The sequence below is a fragment of the Populus euphratica genome, unplaced genomic scaffold, assembly GCF_000495115.2.
Source record: "Populus euphratica unplaced genomic scaffold, PopEup_1.0 scaffold61.1, whole genome shotgun sequence".
In the NCBI taxonomy this organism is placed as follows: Eukaryota; Viridiplantae; Streptophyta; class Magnoliopsida; order Malpighiales; family Salicaceae; genus Populus; species Populus euphratica.
This window is the reverse complement of record NW_011499941.1, coordinates 43,080-64,849: the sequence shown is the minus strand read 5'-3', so window position 1 is coordinate 64,849 and position 21,770 is coordinate 43,080. Positions and strand designations below refer to the sequence as shown.

The 21,770-nt window shown below is 33.7% G+C and overlaps 3 protein-coding genes across 3 annotated transcripts; all 3 read right to left on the bottom strand.

The window, feature by feature from the left end:
* Positions 1–7,944: 7,944 nt before the first annotated feature.
* LOC105136967 (zinc finger protein ZAT3) lies at positions 7,945–9,194 on the bottom strand. The gene has a single exon (XM_011042489.1). The coding sequence runs from the start codon at positions 9,023–9,025 to the stop codon at positions 8,069–8,071; it is 957 nt and encodes a 318-aa protein (XP_011040791.1). The 5' UTR covers positions 9,026–9,194; the 3' UTR covers positions 7,945–8,068.
* A 594-nt stretch (positions 9,195–9,788) lies between these two features.
* On the bottom strand, positions 9,789–13,615 carry LOC105136965 (uncharacterized). Its single transcript, XM_011042487.1, is given in 4 exon segments — positions 9,789–10,279; positions 10,972–11,055; positions 11,144–11,792; positions 13,399–13,615. Coding segments are annotated over 4 exon segments (900 nt in total). The 5' UTR covers positions 13,468–13,615; the 3' UTR covers positions 9,789–10,181.
* A 245-nt stretch (positions 13,616–13,860) lies between these two features.
* Positions 13,861–17,411, bottom strand: LOC105136966 (ubiquitin domain-containing protein DSK2b-like). Its single transcript, XM_011042488.1, has 8 exons — positions 16,930–17,411; positions 15,760–16,554; positions 15,249–15,466; positions 15,051–15,164; positions 14,834–14,889; positions 14,635–14,663; positions 14,414–14,503; positions 13,861–14,321 (listed from the first exon to the last, which is right to left on the bottom strand). Exons 1-8 carry the CDS (start codon positions 17,180–17,182, stop codon positions 14,173–14,175), a joined length of 1,704 nt encoding a protein of 567 aa, XP_011040790.1. The 5' UTR covers positions 17,183–17,411; the 3' UTR covers positions 13,861–14,172.
* Positions 17,412–21,770: the final 4,359 nt, after the last annotated feature.

Here is a 21,770-nt window from a genome sequence, read left to right as displayed (position 1 = left end):
TTAAAATTTAAAAGGCACCGAAGAGATCGATGGGATTATAAATTTTTGTGAAATTATTAATTTAAGTTTTTGATTAGTCTCCAATCTCCATTTTCCAAAGCTTCATCCAAAATTACCTTAACGGTTAAGTATGAGGACTTCCCAGGGAAAAAAACGAGAAAAAAAGCAGTGGATTCCTTCGTTTAACAAGGTTCCAAAGTGCAAAATGCTGAAGGCATCATATAATAGATGGACAAGCTAGCACAAAAGAGAGGCAAGTCATGGACTCAGGCCAGCAAGGAACATCAGCCAACAGAAGCAAAAGCCCTTGTACTCTCTGGGCTATAAGACCAGATACTCCAACATATATAAAGGACTGCACTTTCCTTTCGTCTACGACTACTCGTAACAAATCAAATTTCTTTTACATGGTTAGGGTTTGTCCAAGGCTCTGATCGTGTTTGGATTTCGATTGATGACTGGGTTTTTTTGAAGCAATATTCATCAATGTGGCCAGCGTCAGGTTTTCTCTTCACCAATATTTAGTAGCATCATCAGTTCTCAACAATGGATCAAATTCACACACACACACACATGCATTCATGGACGTAGTTCTCCTCCTAGTAATAAGAGGACAGTAAAACCTGCAGGTGTCCGATTCAAGTCCTCACAAAAATTGAACTTGGTATGTATCCCAAGAAAAACAGTTTTCGGTCACCACCAGGATCAAAAATTGTTTGTTATGCAACAAGACATTAAGGCTATAGAAGAATCTGGGAAATTTTGTTGGTAAAATTATTGATAAAATAAATATTATTTATCATGTTAATTGTACAGAAAATTATTGATGAATACTTTTATTAGTATTTTATATAGAACTCTGAATTATTCACTATCCAATTGTATTGTTAATTACTATTTTTTACAAAAAAAATTATTAATAAATTAAAAAGTAGTCAATGTTATATGGCAGTTTTATGAAAAAACTAGCTTAAATTAAAATTTTAAATTAAATATTACAGACGAAATCACTAACAAATTGAAAAGTTATCGATGATATTTAACAATTTTTAAATGTTTTTAATTAAATTTAAATTTTAAATTAAATATTATAAACAAAATCACTGATGGAATAATTAAAAATATTAATATTTAATTATCCGTCTATAAAACACCCCAATAAAAAATCTAGAATACTTAATTTCACAACAAACTCATCTCCTTTTTTTTTTTTCTTCTTCTTCTTCTTAACTCCTTCACTTCTCCTTCATACTCAGTTATGTCTTCTTTTCTTTTTTTTTTTTTTCTCTCCTTGACTTCTTCTTTTCTTCTCCATGCTCAAGTATGCTTTTTTTTCTTTTTTTATTTTTTCTTTTCAGTTTTTTTTAATTAGTATACTTTATGATTTTTTTTTCTTATTAGCTTCATTTGCAACTACATTAAGGTAAAAAAAAATTTATTTTTTTAACTATAATTTTTTTATTTTATTTTTATTGTTTTTATTCTTAAGAATTGTATTTTTTTTCATATGAATGTTGTTAGTTGAATTTATTTTTTCATGTTATTTATTTATTGCAAATTTGTTTGAGTTGATTTTCTTCTTCTTCTTTTCAAGCATTTTTAGTATTATGGAGTGTTGATTAATATTAATTTAATTATTTTATAGTTTTGTAAGATAGATTTTTAAAAAAACATATTTTTAAATAATTACCGACAGAATTACATACGGTATTTTTTCAAGAAAATTACTGATGAAATGAAGCAGGAAATTCTTTTTACTCATTTTTCTATCAGTAAATCTATTGGTAATAATATTTTATTATTACTAACGGACTTACTAACAAATAAAAAATTACTAATAAAACATTTATCGATGAAGCATTTTTGTTGGTAATTTTATTGGTAAATTAATTACCAATAGAATGATAGTACAAATACTGACGAAAAATTCTGTCAATAAATCTAAAGATTGTAATGGTATTTTGGGATATTAGACTCAAAAATAAGCTTATATCATAAAAAAAAAAACTATAAGTTCAATAAAATTCAAAATTAACAATATACGATATGATGGTGAGCTGTTACAATAAATATTAACCCGCCTTTGAAAATGAGCTTTCTATGTTTGCTCATCATCTTTCTCCAACCTAGAGAGGGATTGTTAACGTATTAGCTTCTAATGAAAGAATTGTTGAAGTTGTCCACTTCTTGTTGCTATAAAGTTAGTTATAATGGGATTTGTGCTAGTCAAATCAAACCAGACATATCCTAGAGACTAGGTACAAGATCAATTGAAGCCTTAGAATGAGTCTCGGCAACCAAATGCAGAAGAATATTTGTGATGGTAATCTTGATTGTGTTGCTCTGAGAGAGTCTCTGTATCTCTTTGCACTTCTCGAGATCACCATCACAGGTCAGATAAATCCATTCACCATCATCATCCATATACTTGAGAACAATGCATGTGAAATCATCTATCTTGTTTACCAATGATCACTTTTTGCAAGTCCCTTAAACCCCAGTTCGGTCGCAAGCCTAATTCTCTTCTCAAGGCACCTCCTTCTTGTGAGCTCTGGCAAAAATGCGGTGGAATTTCTAGCTGAATTTGATGAATATGCTCACTGGTTGACCTTATTTTGTGAATTTGTGAGCTTACAATTAGAAGGGTTGGTTCACCTTGGTTATTCGAGGAATGCATTTCTGCTAATTCCCAGCTGCAAGTCCTCTTTAAAGCTAGCTCCATCCGAGGTTTCTCCTACTGAAGCACGTACTTCATTGCTTGAACCGGTGATATTGGTGTTTTACTCGAGCAGAACAGCGGGTATTTGAGCAAGAACTACTTCACAAAGAAGAATGGGATTTTGATGCAGTTCCGGAAGAGCTAGCATCAGGTAGAGGGTATAAGTGCTTTGAATTGTCATTTCTCTTGAATGATGAGGAAGAAGCATGACTTGAGATTTTTTGAGAGCTTAGTTCTGGGAAGGCTGAATAGAAAGATTCAATCTGAATGGAACCCTTAGCACCTTGGACTGTGTCAACTACCTGCTGGAGTTTTCTTAAGGAATGGTCAACCTTCTTGATCTTTCGAGATGGCCATCGTGTGATGCCGTGTAGCCTGCATATCCTTTTTAGAGTAGCAGTTAAAGCAGAACTTGCATGCCTCATGTAATCGAATTGATTGCTGACTCCAAATGATGTGATATCGATTTCAGGAAGGGGATTTAATTTATTTAAAATTACATCCTCATCAGCAACAAACAGTGTTCAAACGTGCATTTCAGAAGCCCTTATTTGATTGAGAGGCGAATCGGCAAAGTAGCTTATCCTCTCAAGCTGCTAGAAGGGTCACGTATTCATCCTATTTTTCACGTTTCTTCGCCCAAAAATAAAATTGGTGAATCTTGAGCACCGAGTTCCACATTTCGACCTGTTACGGATGAAGGACAGCATGCATTATTTCCAGAATGCTTATAAGATGCGGGAGAAATTCAAGGACCTTAAGGACAAGGATCCAGCGAAAGAGAGGGGTATTGATAACAAGCCACGTTCACATTCATGCAGAGAAGGCAAGCAATTAAGCTCCATACAAGGTAACCTGCTTCAGGATGAAGCAACGTGGGCATTAAGGCTAAAGCTAGCTACGTGGGCATGTGTTGCTGTTAAACATGGATCAGCTCCAACAATTACTTGCTTCAGAATAGGACAAATTTGTTTAATTTTATTAGTTAGTATCAGTCATTTATTCTTGTTTAAAGTTAGGAAGGCTGTTAGCATTTGTGTGTGTATACAACAGCCAGATGCATTAACAGAAGGCAAGCAAAGATTTCCATCTTCATCTATGGTTTAATTCTCACCCACAGAAAATACTCTGTTATTATAATCAACAACTTTAATTGGGACCTATCACAGAGAAAGGGAGAGGAAGATGAAGCCTTTAAATTAATATTTAAAATATAAGAAAATGAAGCGATGCTTATTAAAGTAAATTATTATTTAAATCAACTGATAAAAGACCGAGTTCTTTCAATGTAAGATTTCCAGTTTATTTTTGTATTACGGTGTGGTGTTATTTATTCTTATCTTAATTATAAATTTAAAAATATTTAGATATATTATAGTTTAGCATAGATTTACTGAAAATTCTCTCTTAAAATTTTAGTTAGTTTAAAAAAACTATAGTTAAATTTATAGTTTTTTTTAAATTTATTTTTTTAAAATCACAGCTGCTACGAGGAGCTACGTTCGGCAAACACAAAAATAATAAAATGGAAGGATCATTTATTAATGTTATGCCTCTCCACTCCAGATTTAGGGGCCATGAGTTGTTTTTTATTCACGCCCGATTGATTTGCCGCATTTAACTACTGATTATAAATAATTACAAAGTTAAATAGTAGTTTAAGGTTAATGGTCCTGAGCGGGTGGAAACCTCATGAGTCAAGACTTGTGGTGTTCTTGTTTAGGGTGCCTGTTTAATATTTCATTTTCTTGGAGAAACCATTAAGACATACATCAACATGCATGAGGGAAATTAATAATTACAAACATTAAGAAATCTAAGATAAAATATAGGGAAAATCTCATATATACCTTCGAGCTATTGTGGTCATCTAGATTTGATTTTCAGACAAGTAGCAGCCTTATGATGATATGCAGTAACAGAGCTAGAAAATTTTAAATAAAAGGATAAATTATAAATATTTAATAATATGTATTATATAAACATGTATTATATATAAAAAAATTAATTTAAAATGCATATATTAACTCATGTCAAGTAAAATTAATATGTCAAGCAAAATTAATTTAAAAATATTTTTAAAATAAAAAAAATTACATTATAATTATTTTTTTCTAGTTTTTATATTTTAAAATTACTTAATAATGACTTTATTATTAATTTTATTAAAGATATTTTTTCTCAATATATACAATGAAACTTTCATTCATCTATTTCTAAATTTTTTAAGGATTAGTGAAATTATTAGCAACAATTCTTTATTAATTTATTGTTTTACATAAGTGGGTTAAATATAAATATTAATTTATTTTTTTATTTTTTTATTATATCTTTAATTTTTGTAGTTATTCAGTACTTCATTTTTAATTACTAATACATTGATTATTATCATTTTTCATATGAAATTCATAACAAAATACATATTAATTCATTAAAACTCATTTCAATTCATATTCATATACATATAATATTATACATATACATATTAATTTAGTAAATCCATAAATTATCATATTATTAAAGAATAAAACTAAAATTAAACAATGAAAAAAAAAGAAAGAAACTTACCTAAATCATTAAGCATAAAGTATAAAAGGTTACTTAATTAATTCATAGTTTAGAATTTAAAAAAAAAATTATAGAAGAAAAGAGTGGTATGAACAATAATTCAAAAAAAAAACTTGTTAAATTATTATGTTAAAATTTTATTATAAAAAAAATTAAAAAAAAATTAAGGGGGAATTGCCCCCTTAATTCCCATTGTGGCTCCGCCACTGGTGATATGTGATTTCTTGTTTTTTTTCCTCTTCTAGGGTCTCTTAGTCTTTCCTCTCTTTTTTTTTTTTTTGTTGTTTTACTTCAATTATCCTTGATCTGCTCTTGGAATTCAGTCCTTGTTAGATAGATTTTACTCAGCTGGAATGCTTATTGACAGCCTTTTTATCAATGATGCAAGCTAAGGACCCCAGTAACTAGGTCTAATTCTCTACAAGACGTTAGAAATTCCGAATATTTTAACTGATTCGGTGAATAAACTCTAATAAAACTGTTCAGGAACACAACCAGAAATAATCAGTTTTTAGTTTTCTGAATAACTGCAATCAAGATTCATAGATATAGAACTAACCCTATTTCTAGGACTCTTGAACTCTACTGGCCATGCAAGTTTTGCCAGCTTGTGCCACAGCCTGGAGGCAACAAAGAAGACCTGAAACCTCACCTGCATAGGCATAACTTGTTTGCAATGGTAACGATGTCCTTCTTTGGTCAATCTTGTACCATCAAGAATCTATAACCAACCCAATTGAGAAGCGGCCGTTGAGGAATAGCTTGTGTAGATTCCTTGCAAGAGAGTTTGCTTCTTCACAGACATGTCAGGACTAATCAATTCAAAAGAAACTAATAATGGGGGCATCACTTGACAATATATTTTTGTAAGGATTTCTAGTAAGAAATAGATTCCTGTTTCCTGATTGGATTGGATTACAGCATTCATGACGTAGGATACCCTACCTTCCTCTTCTCATTGTGCACAACACTTGCAAACCAGCATTATTTTCCTATCAGATAAAAAAATAAGATATCATTCTGTTTGTGGTGCCTTCTTTAAAAAGCTGCATTATAAAAATGATTATCATTTCAAACTGGGGCTAAAAGGTGCAATATGGTAGAAGGCAAAACTAGAAAAACCATTTGATATTCAGAATTAATCTACATGCGACCTGGAATGTTAAGGTTGATGTTGGGATACTTGAGCTTTTCTATCATGTAGTCTGGAACTCCACACTATTTTTAACTCTATCTAGAATAGTCATTCATTCAAGAGGTTTTTCATTGACTCGGCATGAAAGATTCTTAAAGATTTTAGACTCACAGACTCTTTATGCACTATCTTATCTGATTCTTAAGTTTGATCCTAAGATACCCTTTTATTATGTAGCTTGTCTCTATAGACCGTCTTAATACCATAGATAGATTATATATTTTTCAAATTATTTTTTCTTCAATATGTATCCTTTGTAGATTGCAAGTTGAAACATATGAACATTAATTTATTCTCAGTATTCTTTTTCTGTTATAGTTTGAGGTGTTACCATAAGCATGACCCTTATGAGTTGGTCTTCTTTAACATAGTGTCAGCTACTTCAATTGGCATACATGCACTTTAAAAAAACAAAAGAAATTTACGTATTTATTTGCTCGGTTAGTCCTTTAAGCCTTGATTTACTTTATCTTGTATGAAAGAAATAACTGAATCTTTCATTTAATTTACCGATTCATCAGGTATTTGTGAGGATATTTTTTTTTGATCTAGTCCTTTTTGATAGAGCTTAAACCAAGGTTTCATATCCCATCTTTTTTTAGGTTTATTTGGCAAATTCTAGAGTTATGAGATATTATTACTGTTGCTGATTTTGAAATTTATGTAACACAATTTCATATATAATCAATTAATTGACTAATTAAGAAATTTCTACAAACGAGTCAACCGATTCATTTACCATTTGACTTTCACAGTTTGCTTTTATTCTTTTTCAGTTTTTTTTTTTTTTAAGATTTTACACATTCTTCCCTTTAATATAATTACTATATATATATTGCAACCTTGCTTTAGTACTCTATTATTGTCTTTGTTCTTCTGCTTACTTTCCATCCCTCTACTTCAATCTAGTCCTGGATTGCACATTTCTTACATTCCCCTTTATTCATCACTTTCTGCTAAATGTTCAGGTCTAAAATCATTTCTTAAAACTTGCAATCAACAGATACCATGGTGTCCACATCCACTTGCCGCGTACCGATGTGTTTAAGCTACTGATCAACGAATCAACTGGAAGACCACTTGTCTATATGTAGCTTATTATCATCAGAAGCAATGAGTTTAATCCCTTGCTTTCTCGGACATGACCTTTACTAACTCCAAAGCCGAACCATTTTCATATATTTTATCTGGAAATCCATTAACCATAATAAATCTGATTATGCTCAAACATTCAAATCTAACCTTGTTCATATTTCTCTAACTTTGAAGCTGACATAATCTATAAGCTGATAATCAAAATGAAAGAGTAGAGCAACTAAGAATATGAGGTAAGGAGCCAATTTTTGTAGGCTGTAATATTACGTCAAGCATAAACCAGTCCTGATTATTGATAGGCAGTACGTAACAAAGAGTTTTTGCATACTTGTCAGTGCATACATATACCGCCTCTTTAACAAATTTGGGACGCGGGAGCATCAATGATACAGAAAACTAGTTTATGTACTAATTAAAGCTAACGTTACAGATCAGTCACATACCAAGTTTTAGTAAAAGAACCCTTATAAGAAAAAGAATGCAGTCTTCCTTCAGAGGCCCAATCTCAAGTCCAAAGTGAGACCTGAGGAATAAAAAGAGGATGATTCATCTTCTACTGGGGCTGGCAAATTGAGGTCCAACACGCAACCTTCCTTTTCTGTAAGAACATGAAGTCCTCCTTGATTCATGGATGATGAGATTTCTTCCCCTTTCTCCCAATGGCACCTCTTGTGTCCACCCAGTGCCTGTCCACTAGGAAACACCCTCGCGCAAATACTGCACTTGTGCCCTAACACCATCAATGCCTTGCTATTATCTTCCACATTCTCCTTCAGATCACCACTCCCGCTATGATCCTCAACTACCTCACAACCATCATTCCTCTTTCTAGCAAAACAACCCTCCACGTTCTTGTGACTGGCCCTATGACCCCCTAGTGCCAGGTGTGACCCAAAAACCTTCTTGCAACTCGAACACCCGACACGAGTACAATTCACTTGATCATGATCTTGAGCTTGATGAGAACTACCAGCAACAACCCCACCACCAAACTCGTTTCGCTCCAACATTATTGCACCGTCACTATTGGCCAACATTAACAAACATGAAGCCACCTCATGATCCTCTGCGGTCAACACGTCTTCCCAATTAGTAGAACTAACAATACTTAACAGTTGAATAGGCGAAACAGGCCTGCGATAATTCGGAGGTGGATTAATGCCACGCCACTGTCTTTCAGGGTGACATCTCATGTGACCAAAGAGTGCTTTCCATGACCAAAACTTCTTGCCACACTCAGTACAAGGTCTTGTGATCTTTGGTGCAGAAGGGTCAGGCTTTTTGTAATATTTTGGCTTTGATATTGTACTGGAAGGGAGCAAACTTGGTTCAATCTTGATCAACTTAGTTCGTTTTTTACGTGGATTTTGATTGTAGTATGTGGTAGGAATTGAAGAAGATGATGGAAGGCCGAAATCAGGGTCGGGATCGGTATTGTGGTTTGTCATCCCTGTTTGACAAGTTAAGGTTAAGGAGACTGAATTTCGAAAGGACAAGGAAAAAGAAGTGTAACCAAAGGAGAAGAGGTTGCTTATGTAGATGTAATGGCAGTTGTAGGCAGTTGAGAAAGTGGCGGTTTCTATGCTTTTGTTTTGTAGTTATCCACAAGGTGCTTGAAACAAGGTGGCTCTTAATTTGTTAGCACTAATCTAACTGCCTAATCCACAATAATCTCAGATTGTGGTTGTGGCCATAAAAAGGATTTTGTGCTAATTAATTAAGCAACAGACATACCAATAAATTTCTCTGAAAAATCTTAGCTTGTATCCAACTAAGATTAGTGGAGGCTAATTAGGAGGTAGTAGGCGATTTCTGTTTCATGTTTGGAGGGTGAGTGTGGGAACACGAGGGCAATGCTTGAAGCCCACTACTCGGCAAGCTGAACCCACTTCGATCACGAAGTATAGTATTGGAAACCACATGGGTTTATAAAGCAGGTGGGGCAATTCGCCATTAACACACACAAATTTCTATTTTTTTTAGATTAACATGCGTGTCCGGGCCAGCTTACGCGCACCACGACTAATCCCACGGGCCCTGAAGTTAACAACCATGTAAGCCTCCCGTAGCTATCATATGAGCAACCAAGAACTCGAACCTGAGACCACAGAGGGAACAAACCCCTTGATCCCAAGTCCTTACCACTTAGCCACCACCTAGATGGTTAACACACAAATTTCTATTGATACTACAGGACATAGTGATGACTTCTACAAAAGGGCATCGATTCTTTCAATTGTTCAACGCTAATTTGTATTAATCCCTTGCAAAGGGATGCTTGTTTTTTTCAATAGAGCCGCAAATATAACATCCAAAACTAGCTAGAAGCATGGGATAGAAGGGAGAACAAAAACAAAAGGATAAAAATGAACATTACTAGCATTATATTACAACACGGTTCGGATTCAGTTACGTCAAAAGATTTTGAGACTAGAGATTAAAGAATGGATGATGCAGCCAGTGCAATATTATGGCGAATATTGGCAGTCTAGTAGGACGGCCACTGCAGTCGAGTCAAAATAAGCGCAGACAGGTTTTCTTTCTTCTTTTTTTACCCTTCTTTAGTCAAGAGAATATAACAGAACAAGGTATTCAAAAATCCTCTTATTTCGCTGATTGGCTTTGATGAGCTGAGGGTGCTTTAAAATTCTTCAAGGATTTCCCCAGGAAATTTAAAATCGCAACTCGTTGCACCTCCTTTGCTGTAAAAATTAGGAATGAATTAGAGAGATATATTAGCCTCCTGAAATCTCAAAATATTGGAGACTAGAATTTATCAAGCATGCACAAACATAATTAGCAACAAATATGTCTGTTTGAAAGGTACCAATAAAATGTAGAATTGCAACAGTTACGGACCTCAAAATAGGCAATGGCACCAACTGTTACAACTTACGTAAGTCACTGTGAAAAAAGACATGGCTGGCAAATATAAAATACAGATGTGCGGAAAACTTGTCAAAACTAAAAAAAGCACACCATCCTACAACAGCCAGTCCAACCTAACTGTAAAAGTTGCTGATGTCTGCTCAGCAATCAAATGAAGTGTAAAAATTTAAGATGGCAAAGTCACAAATGCATAACGAAACCCTAGTGAAGATATTACAATGGCAATTGGGTTGCATGAGTTCAATTGATAAACTATGTAATGATCCCCAACATTAGAAAGACTTCATTGTCCCATTTGGAATAGTGCTGTGCACCTCATGCAGTATAATGCCCATGCAGGCCACTTTCATTTACATATGGTGCGCATTAAGCCCAACTCAAACATGCAGACTCTCCCCAGCCATGTCCATATTACAGTTTATGAAGGTTGTATTCGACCACCTTATAACACACACACACACATTCAAAGGAAAACAAAGGTACAGAAAACAGAGATTCACGTTACCTTCCTCCAGTGAAAGTTGAATTGATCTCTTTTCTACCTAAATGGCATGCTTGCTAAGCTCAACTGAGGAAACTGACTGGAGCACTGCAGCCAAAAAAGAAGAAGAGAGAAGGTAAATCAGTGCTTAGCAGTGGCTAAATAGATTATCTTAGTTTGAAGCTCCAGGACTTACTCTGGACGTATTCGTCTAGATCAGATTCATCCGATTTCTTCAATGAAATCTGCAACTGATGATACCGCTCTTCCCTATGCATATTTTTCTCTCCCTTTGGATTAGATGAAGGGGCAATAGAACCAACAGGAAGATAACTGGATTCTGCTGGTGAAAACGTGCTAGACTGTCCAAGAGGAAGAGGAACTGAAGGTTTTCCGGATGAAATTATTGGAGGAGCCACGGGCATAGGTACCAAAGCTGGAAAAGTAGAGAACATTGACTCTATCTGGGGACGCTTTGGTTGAGCAGTCTCCTCTGGATGACCAAGCTTGCCGACTTCTGCTTCAGATTTCCCACGTGCATAAACAAGACGAAATTTTGGAGCACCAATAGTAGAAGGTTCATAGCATGGAACTGGACGGTACATCAGGTCCTCAGATGATGGTCTCTTGGCTCCAGAAACCTTAATGCCATTCATAGTCTTTCCTCCATCCTTCGATAATGGAGAATTTCCAACAGATTTGGGAATTCTATTTTCATTCTGCACATCTCTTAATGCTGTCTTCTTTACAACAAGTGGAAAGTGCTTATCGCGTGTGGACAAGTTATTGTCAGCATTGCCAAGCGCATGCTCACCAGATTTTGAATCTATCGTTTGTTGAACCATCTGGAGTAAAGACATATATGAGAAATCCAGAGGAACTTGGAAATCTACGAAAACAATACAAGCCCAGCTAATAAAAGAAGAAATCATTGTGTTTAGTATAATCACCCATGTAAGTGAAATAAAAGATGGAAGTTTCAGATTTCTTGACACTAAGTCAACGAATATTGAACCCAAGAGAAGCAGATCCAACAAATACAATTTCTTTTTCTTTCTTAGTTATTACAGCTAGAAGGGCAATCAACTGCCTGAAAGGCATAGGCTGGCTGCAGAGCTTAATTTCATGGGATGACCATTTTCCGAACACTCATCCACCATACTCACTATCAACAAAGCCATAAGGCCGCATTTTTACTTTTTCATTAGATTCACAAGTAAATCCTAACAAATTCCATCTTAAAATTTCAACTAAACCAAAAAACACAATTAAGGCATTTATTAAGCATAACCAGCAAAAGCCGAACTCAAATAAATTAAAATTAGAGCAACAACAAAGCGAACAAACAAACCAAAAGAAGTGATAACAACATAAACTTGATAATTCCGTTTCTTCTTACACAAAACCTTAATCATTGAGTAGCATTGAAGACAAAATAAGCAGAAGTGGCCTAAAAACCAGAAACCCAGAGTAGAAATACATCATTCACAACGGTAAGTCAGCAATTTTGAAGCATGGTTTTGTTTATTACCTGAAAAACAAGTCCTATCAAATCAAAATTCAAATAATTAAAAAAAAAAAACTAGCCTACAAGCAGTTAAAAATTGATCCATTTTGGACAATTTTTCATCGTTAATCTCCAAGAAAAAACTTAAAGGGAAGAATTAAATGAGAAAATAAGAATATTAGACTAGAGAGAATAAAGGGTCTCTCATTAAAATCAGAGACAGAAAGGCAAGAGTGAGAAAAAGAGAGGGGAGGGTTTTGAAAAGCAAAAGAAGCTGTGGCTCTAAAAAAAAAAGTTAAGAGATTTATTAGTCCTCTATTTTATAATTATTTTGTTTAGGCCTCGGTAGGTCTAGCTATTTATGATGGGTCCCAACTTCTGAGCTTCTTTTTCAAAGAAGTGCCACAAAAATTACTTCTTATTTGTTTAATTTGGACTTGTAGCCTCCTCTTAAGCGCATTTTATAGGGTGTTTGAAGGGAAGATAAAAAATTGTATTTTAAAATAATTTTTGTTTAAAAATATATTAAAATAATATTTTTTTATTTTTAAAAATTTATTTTTAACATTAAATGTAAAAATATTAAAATAATAATTTAAAATATAAAAATTAAAATTTATCTAAAGCACGACACAACCGTACTTCAAAACACACTTAACGAACAACTAAAAAGTTTATTTTTTTTATTGATTAATTTGTTGATTTATATGGAATTGTCTAGAATTTGCGCTAACAATAGAGGAATTTAGAATAATGCTAATGAGATGGTGCAGTGTTGGTTTTTTATTAGACTCAAATTTTAGGAACTAGTTTTTTATGTCACAGCTCTTGATGTGTTTGGGGTAACTGAAGTTCCTCTTAAATTAGGAATACGACAGCAAAACCAGCACCAAAGAAGTGCATGCATGCATAGTAATTGTTCACCAATTCCATTGTAGCCTTACTTGCATAGAGCCTACGCTTACTGAGATGGAGACTCCACTGTAGGATACCCCAGATTGCCCCACTTCCATTGTAATTATATTTGATAATACTCACTATTGGATGAATAAAGATACTTAGACTTTCCCATGGCTGGCCAGTAATGTTTTGCTTGTGAGCTTTGTGGTCGACTCTTAGAAGGAATGCCAAAATCACAACTGTTTGCAACTCCAAACTAGCCCATACCATTGCAGGTAAAGATATAAGGATGCCCGGAAAGGGATGATCCTCCTAATCCAGTAGATACTGCATATCACAGCGCATTGCCAACACAAAACCTTAATGAGGTATTTAGCTTGACCAATGATCTTGTAATGACCGATCCAGCTGAACCTGACTGACAAGGGAAACAGTCAACATCAATAAAAGCTTAAACGTTATCTCACTGTTTAATCCAACAATGGTACGCTTAAAGACCAGCTAAATAATATCGCAGAGCAACAAAGTAAATCGAGCTGTAAAATAAATCCACTGTTTGATCATTAATAATAATTTCTACATAGAAAAAGAAATAGGTTTCCAAGAAACTGAAGAGGAGGGATGAGAAGAGGAGAATCAAATGCAGTGGCCATGCGAAAAATACTAATTTGTACATTTTCTTTTTTTAATTTCTACTCGTTTCCTCACAATGGCAATTCCGCTGTAGGTTTTCGGAGAACTTAACATGAACATAGCGAACGCCTTGCTCAGCAAGATCCTCCCTTCCCCCTTTCCAAGGTTTTGCTTTCCAGAACAGCTCATTGGCCAAGATTCCCCAAAAGACGCTCTACTGCAGCGTGTACATTTCCAGCTGTGGCACGCAGTGCCCTGATATTCTCTTGGGTGTCAAAGAAACCCATTTCTTGTAGCTGTGATAGTTGAGTTGCATAAAGTTCTTCCGGGGGCACTAGAAAGGAAACAAAATTTTCAGTAATGGTGAGAAACTGACATGGAGTAATATTACATAAAATAGAGAGAGAAAGGACAAATGAAAATAACCATCAGGTTGGTTAGGTGCAGATAAGCTGCCTGCTCCAAGACCACCAAACATGTTCATCAACATCTCCAGCCCGGTATTATTGGGTGTTCCTGTTAATTTAAGAAACTTTAGTATAATTTTTAAAGGGAAAGAGACGAGTCTAAAAAAGATCATAAAACCACCCATGAAATGCTCAAGAAAATTATAAAATGCAGACTAGATTTCTTATTTATTTGGGTACCTGTAGGGGCGCCAGGCTGTGCCGCTTCCCTGCAAGTGAGCAAATAAAGGATAAGTATTGACCGAACAAAGATACGATTTTTTCAAGCAATGGGAGCATGAACTATAAGTCCTTTAATGATCTCAAGACTAGTGTACAGTTGTTAGGCAACTAAGATTTCAGCCATGGTAAAAAACCCAAAACAAATGTCCTCACTTACGCGGTTGATTGCTGTCGGAGCTGTGGAAGAAGTGACTGTTGTAAAGTAAGCATTTGCTGTTGAAAAAAGAGTAACAAAGGGTCAAGCATATCCTAATGCACAAACCATCCTATAGCATTTGTAGGGAAAAAATGAAAAAGGTTTGCGTGTGTGAGTGTATGCAGATGAGAGGGGGTGGTTGGAAGTCCATTCATGTGGATAGCTCAAAGGGACATACCTGCATTGTTTCAGGAGAAGTTAGTTGGCGAAGAAGCTCTGGGTTTTGCATCATTTCTCTCAACTGAGGATTTGAATCAACCATGCTTCGTAGTTGAGGATTGAAGTTGAGCATCTAAAATTCAAGAGAAAAATGTCAAAACTGAACCCAGCCAATTATCATTGTGGAAGCTAAAATCACTTTCAACAACAATAGTACCTGGTTCATGTATTCAGGATTGGAGAGTACAGTTTGCATCATCTGTGATACAGCTGGATTTTGCAACAACTGATTCATTTGATTAGAATCAGGCATGCCATTAAACAAGCTTTCCATTCCTGGGAGACCAAGCCCTCCCAGACCCAAATCGCCAAGACCTGAGGCCCTCACATTCCCAGCAGGATTTGGTCTCGTAGTACTATTTGTCTGGGTACCTCCTATTTCACCATTTAAACATCAAGAATATTTTAGTTATCATTTAAAAACAGCAACAATACTAAAAAGCTTCTTCCAGTAAAATGAAAATCAAGAAAAGCTAAATAAATGTGCACAAACAAGAATTGCTCGGGACCATGAACTATGTTCCCAAAGCAAAGATCAAGTTTCATAGGCGTCTTAAAGGTTACCGTCCTTTTCCGTTAGAACTTCCTAAATCAGACCTCAGAGTATGGGTTTGAACAAGAATAGATACATAAATGATTTGCCAGAAGCAAAAAGGTGTGAAGCTCACCAGCAGCATTGTTCCAAGGGTTGGGCAGTGGGTTTGTATTAGGAGCAGTGAGCCCTCCAGTTGCTTCAGAACCAGTGGTTGAAGGGTTGTTTGATGCATCCCTGACTTGAGTCCCACCTTGGTTACCCAGGAGGGCTGCAAATGGATTTGAACCCAAATCACTGCCAGCATTTCCACCCATTGTTGTAGCATTTAAAAATGGTTCTTGAACATTTTCATACATTCTCCGGAGCATGTTAAATCCTTCAGGAGTTGATTCAATATTACTCATAGCCCTGTCAGTGTGTCTCATCATCTCGCGCATGAGCTCAGGATTTCTAGCAGCTTCTAATGTCTGTCGAAGAATGCTGGGATCATTAAGCACGTGTGCAAGCTCAGGATTCCGGTCCATAATCTCCCGCATCTGAGGATTACTCATCATCAAGGACCGTATCAACTCGGGGTTATTCATCAGACTCTGCATAGCAGGTGTATTCATTATTTCCCTCATCATGTTGGGATTCTGGGTTAGCCGTTGCTGCACTTGTTCCAATTCAGAAAAACCAGCTCCAAATGAACCAAATGCACCCCCACCACCTAGTGACCCAAGTCCAGGGAACAAAGATGCCCCCAAACCAGCACCTCCAAGTCCAAAAGCCCCGCCTTCATTAGAACCAACACCCTGTGTAACCCTTGTTGTAGTGTCAGGATTTCCACCAGCAGCAGCGGTGGCGGTCGCGGTGGCAGCAGGAGCAGGAGTGGACGAAGCAGGGGCAAAACCACGAACCATATGAACGGTGTGATCAGCTTGCAAACCTTCAGAAAAAAAGTTAAGAACGAACAAGACATGTAAACAAAAGGGCTAAAGAAGTTCCAAACTTTATCCTACATGAAATAACTGCATACTTTTTCGATTCATAATGAAAAAAAATCAATCAGAAGATTAAAAAATAAAAAAACCCAGATCTTTCCTTTTCTAATCAAGGCTCTTACCATCATCTAACCATTAAACAGACCAAAAAGCTGCAGCATTTTTCTTTCCTCTTTCCCTCTTTAAGTCAACGAAAAATCCTACTTTTTTTCCAAAGTTTTTATCTTTCATCATCAGACCCAAAGATTGCTAAAAACCCATTTCCCAAAAAAAAAAAAACTCGAAAGAAAACGACAATTACAAGAAAGCAAAGAACTCACCATAACTCAGAAGGGTCTGGTCATCCTTCAAAATCCGACCTTTATAAATCAACCTCTGTTGATCAGCTGGAACATCACAATTTCGAGCCAGAACAGATTTGAAAACCCCAACCGTTGATTCCAAGCTCGTCCTCACAGTAAATTTCGTACCATTAGAGCACCGAACGTTAATCACCACACCTCCCTCCTCTACCTGCCCTTGCCCCTGTTCATTACTCACTTTTGACTCGCTCAAATCGCCAGCACCTCCCATATTATTTTAGAGCAAAATCGATCAAAAACCCTAACCCTAGAATTAATTAATCAATTTTTTAAGAAAAATAAAATCGAGTGTGATCTTGTTTCTACGTAAAATCGAGCTCGAAGTAAGAGAGATCGAAGAGGAATTTCAGGGGGGAAACAAAAAGAAAAGAGAAACGGAAAATCAGAGGGGAATTTGGGAATCGAAAGAGAGGATCGAGAGATTTGAGGTTTTTTTTTTTCGTTTTTATAATATATCTAGAATATTCTTTTCCTTTGTACGAATTTTGGCCATTCAATAGTTGTACCCGTATGTATGAATGTATGAATATACGTATTTTCTTGAATGTTTGTCCTACGAAATCATGCCAGCAATGATGGGCTTTTTCGGACTTATTTGGGCTTTGTTTTTCTTTTACGGCCTATTGCCGTTGGGCTTTGTTTTTCTTTTACGGCCTATTATTGCCATTTATATTTTTAATTTGGCGACTAATTTACTGAAGTCTAAAATATTCATGAGAAAACCTTTTTACAGCTTCCAAAGATTTTTTTTTTTAATATGTCATTTTTTGTTTTTTAATAAATGAAGTTTAATATAAAAAAATATTTTCAATTCAGATTGAATGCCGCTCTATTCAAGAAATTATTAATTTGATTTCTTATTGAAAAATTTGGACCGGTTACCTTTTGTAATTACCAATCTATCTAGGACATTAGTTAGGCTTGGTTTCATGACAAATCACAGCTAACTCAGTGGGTCATCTCACGGTCTACTCACTCGATTAAAATTTAAATAAAATTCTACTTACTTTGTAAAATGATATTTTTTAACTTAAAATAGATAATGAGGAGATAGATTGCCATGATAATTGTAAGCTATTTTTAAAAATACGTGCTGTTTTTAATTATAAAATAATTAAAAGAAGAAGAAGAAATATATTTTAAACATGGAATAAAGAGTTGACAATATTAAAAAGTACATGAATTAACTTTCAAGCCAAATTAAGAATATAAATTAAAATTTTATTTGAAAAAACCACGGATGAATTATATCCACCTAAACACAATCCAAAAATTCATTTGAAAAAAATATACAAAAATAATGCATTATTTTTTTTCCAAACTAAATAATTAAAAAAATATACATATTAAAAAAAAGATCTAGGCCAGGCGTTTGTGGGTCTGGTAAGCTATGCTCTTGGGTTTGGTAAACATGTCTAACCGACGTTAACTTAAATCTCGTAATCATGTCAAACTCATGCTAGTTTGGATTTAGCTACCCGTCAAGTCCAGGCATCTTACGTTTACTTGGGTATAGCAAATATGTCAAACCCATATTATTTTGAACATGACTAATTGCTAGGTCCATGCATTTTGGACTTAGCTAGCGCCACATTCAAGCGTATGTCTTGGGCTTGGTAAACATATCAAATCCACATTACCTAGATCTGGCAATCATGTCAAACATATTTCTTATTTCGTCCTTATTTCTTTTATAGAAGTTTTGTTTTCTTTCAATTTTATCTTTCAATTATTATTTTTTATATGTTTTGTTTTTCATTTTAGCTTTCATTTTTTTAATTTCATATTTTTTTATTCCTTTTTAGTTTCAGTCTTTCTAAATTCGTTTCTATTTTTGGTTTGTGTTTCAAAATCCATGATTTTTGTTTTGATTTTTTATTTCAGTTTTTTTTTTTTTGTGTGTGAGTTTTATTTATTTACAATTTAATCTTTCAATTCTAATTTGTGTATATTATATTTTTCAATTTAGCCTTTTTACTTTGGATTTTTTTTTCTCTTGGCAATTTTTTAAAACTTCTTATAGTTTTTAACTTTAATTTCATATTAAAGTTATGGTTTTTTTCAATAGTAATAATATTGTTTTTCAAATTTAATAATAATAATAGTTAATAGTAATTGTGATTGTGATAGTAGTAATAGTAATAATAATAATATAGTAATAATAATAATAAGGAGAGAAGGGAGGGAGGGAAAAACTCTTAGTCGGAGCTCCTATGTGGGCCGCCTTTGCACACACACCTTGCCACTATCCCTGGGGTGACAAGGCACATCAAATGCCACCTCGTAAAGCGATGCTCGGTTTTATTTTGGGGGTGACATATACCACCTAAATGGCATGGGCAACACCTACCCTTTAGTATGTGCTCAACACGCATCAATTATTTCTGTATATATATATATATATATATATATATATATATGCGCTCAATTACTCCTGATCTCACATGATATTTACAATAAAATTATATTAAAAATTACGAAAACACTTCTACATGCAACCTTGTTTTTGTTGAAACCCAAGTACAATTTTGTATTTGAGTTGTTTCAATAAAAAAAAAAAGGATGAAGAAACCCTTCAACACATGCATATCTCACCCTTATAGACATGGTTATATCTTCACTATTTTTATTTTTATTCTTTTAAAATAAAAAAAGAAGTCTTCAACTCAAAGGTTAAAAATTTGTGCCCTGAAGGGCAAATTAGTATCTATATTGTAACCTAAAAAACCTGAAAGGATCATTTTGTCCCTAATTATTCTTTTAATACCAAATGTATCTCATAAAAAAAACGATCTTATCTCCAATTGCATGCTTAATAAGTTTTTTTAGTAAAAACAATTCCATCATTATACTACTACAATCCATAATCATTTATGTCTAAATGAATAGTGAAAGGTTTAACTGTCATACATTGAGCTCTTTTAGTATTTGTTGCTCTATTAGTATTTGTTGTAATTGGTGTGCTTAGTCCATAACTTAGCTCCCATCTGGTATTACATTTTAAATTGAAGTTGGCTCAATTTTGACTATTTTTTTAAAAAATAATTTTTTTTATATTTTTCATATCAAAAAATATATTGATATAAAAAATAATTTATAAAAAATAAAAAAATTAATATATTTGTAAATAAAAAATATTTTACAAAATAATCATAGCTACACTTTTAAACACTCTTCTAAAATTTATGCATGATCACAGGAGCATACCAAGTTTATTAGTTAACTAGATGTTGAAAGATTCACAAGGAATTACCCATTCATAGTTAGGAAAACATAGAACTAACAAAACTAGAAAAGCAATGGATATTAAAGAAATAGATCAAAAGGGTAATTTATTTTCTATGGAATTCAGGTTTGGATCTTAATGATTAAGGAAGATGAAGTGCTATTAAACCAACCTCGTCAGGTTAGTGCTGTTAGGATTCGTGTATAACATCAATTATTCGAACCTAAAACTTTGCTTTCCATTGAAAAACTCATAGGCAATGTTGTAGTAAACCCTATGTACTTTGGTCTAGAAGGTGTTGATGTTTTCCGATTGCAGGAAATTAACAAGCCAAATGAAGAAGGTTTCGGCATGTCAAATACTTAATAGCATGTTGTTTTGTTCTTGATTAATAACGATAGAACACCTGCCCATTTTATACTAAGAGAAGAAAAGTTGGTGTTATGTGTCAGGTTATTTTTGAAAATATGTGTTGCTTTTAATTATAAAATAATTAAATATATATATATATATATATATATTATATATATTTAAGCATGCAATAAAGAGTTGACAACATTAAAAAATACATGATTTGACTTTCAAGTAATGGATAAATAACATGAAAAAAAATTATTTATACCATCTTGAATTTCATATAAGAATTAAATTAAGAATATAAACCAAAATTTTATTTGAAAAAATTATAAATGAATTATACCTATCTAAACACAAACCAAAAATTTATTTGAAAAAAATATACAAACATAATGCATTATTTTTTTTTAAACTGGAAAATTTTAAATATATATATATTGAAAAAAAGATCTAGGTAGGCGTTTGTAGGTCTAACAAGCTATGCTCTTAGGTTTGGTAAACATGTTTAACCGACGTTAACTTGGATCTCACAATCATGTCAAACTCATGCTAGTTTGGACTTGGCTACCCGCCAAGTTCACACACTTTAGACATGATTAGTGGCATTGGCACCAAGTCCAAGTGTCTTACGTTTACTTGAATCTGGTAAATATGTTAAACCCATATTACTTTGGACTTGGCTAATTATCAGGTTTATGCATTTTGAACTTAGCTAGTGCCATGTTCAAGCATACAACTTGGGTCTGACAAACATATCAAATCCATGTTACATAGGTCTGACAAACATGTCAAACTTATTTCTTATTTCGCCCTTATTTCTTTTATAGAATTTTTATTTTTTTTAATTTATCATTTAATTAAAATTTTGAATATGTTTTGTTTTTTATTTCATCTTTCATTCTTTTAATTTCATAATTTTTATTCATTTTTAGTTTCAGTAATGCTAAACCCGTTTCTATTTTTGGTTGGTGTTTCAAAACCCATCATCTTTGTTTTGATTTTTATTTCGGTCCTTTTCTCTTTTGTATGAGTTTTATTTGTTTACAATTTAACTTTTCAATTCTAATTTATGTATATTACATTTTTCAATTCAGTTCATTTCTTTTTAATTTTTTTTCCTTGACTCTTTTTTCAAAGTTCTTATAGTTTTTAATTTTATCCTCAAATCAAAGTTATGATTTTTTTCAATAGTAATAATATTTTTAAAAATTTAATA

What these genes read in the sequence shown, in the direction of transcription:
- LOC105136967 (XM_011042489.1), bottom strand. Translation starts at nt 9,025, where the DNA reads ATGACAAACCACAATACCGATCCCGACCCTGATTTCGGCCTTCCATCA.
- LOC105136966 (XM_011042488.1), bottom strand. Translation starts at nt 17,182, where the DNA reads ATGGGAGGTGCTGGCGATTTGAGCGAGTCAAAAGTGAGTAATGAACAG. An exon ending in ATCCTGAATACATGAACCAG is followed by an intron (nt 15,165 to 15,248) that starts GTACTATTGTTG and finishes CTTGAATTTTAG; the next exon opens with ATGCTCAACTTCAATCCTCA. An exon ending in TGCACCTAACCAACCTGATG is followed by an intron (nt 14,322 to 14,413) that starts GTTATTTTCATT and finishes TTTCCTTTCTAG; the next exon opens with TGCCCCCGGAAGAACTTTAT.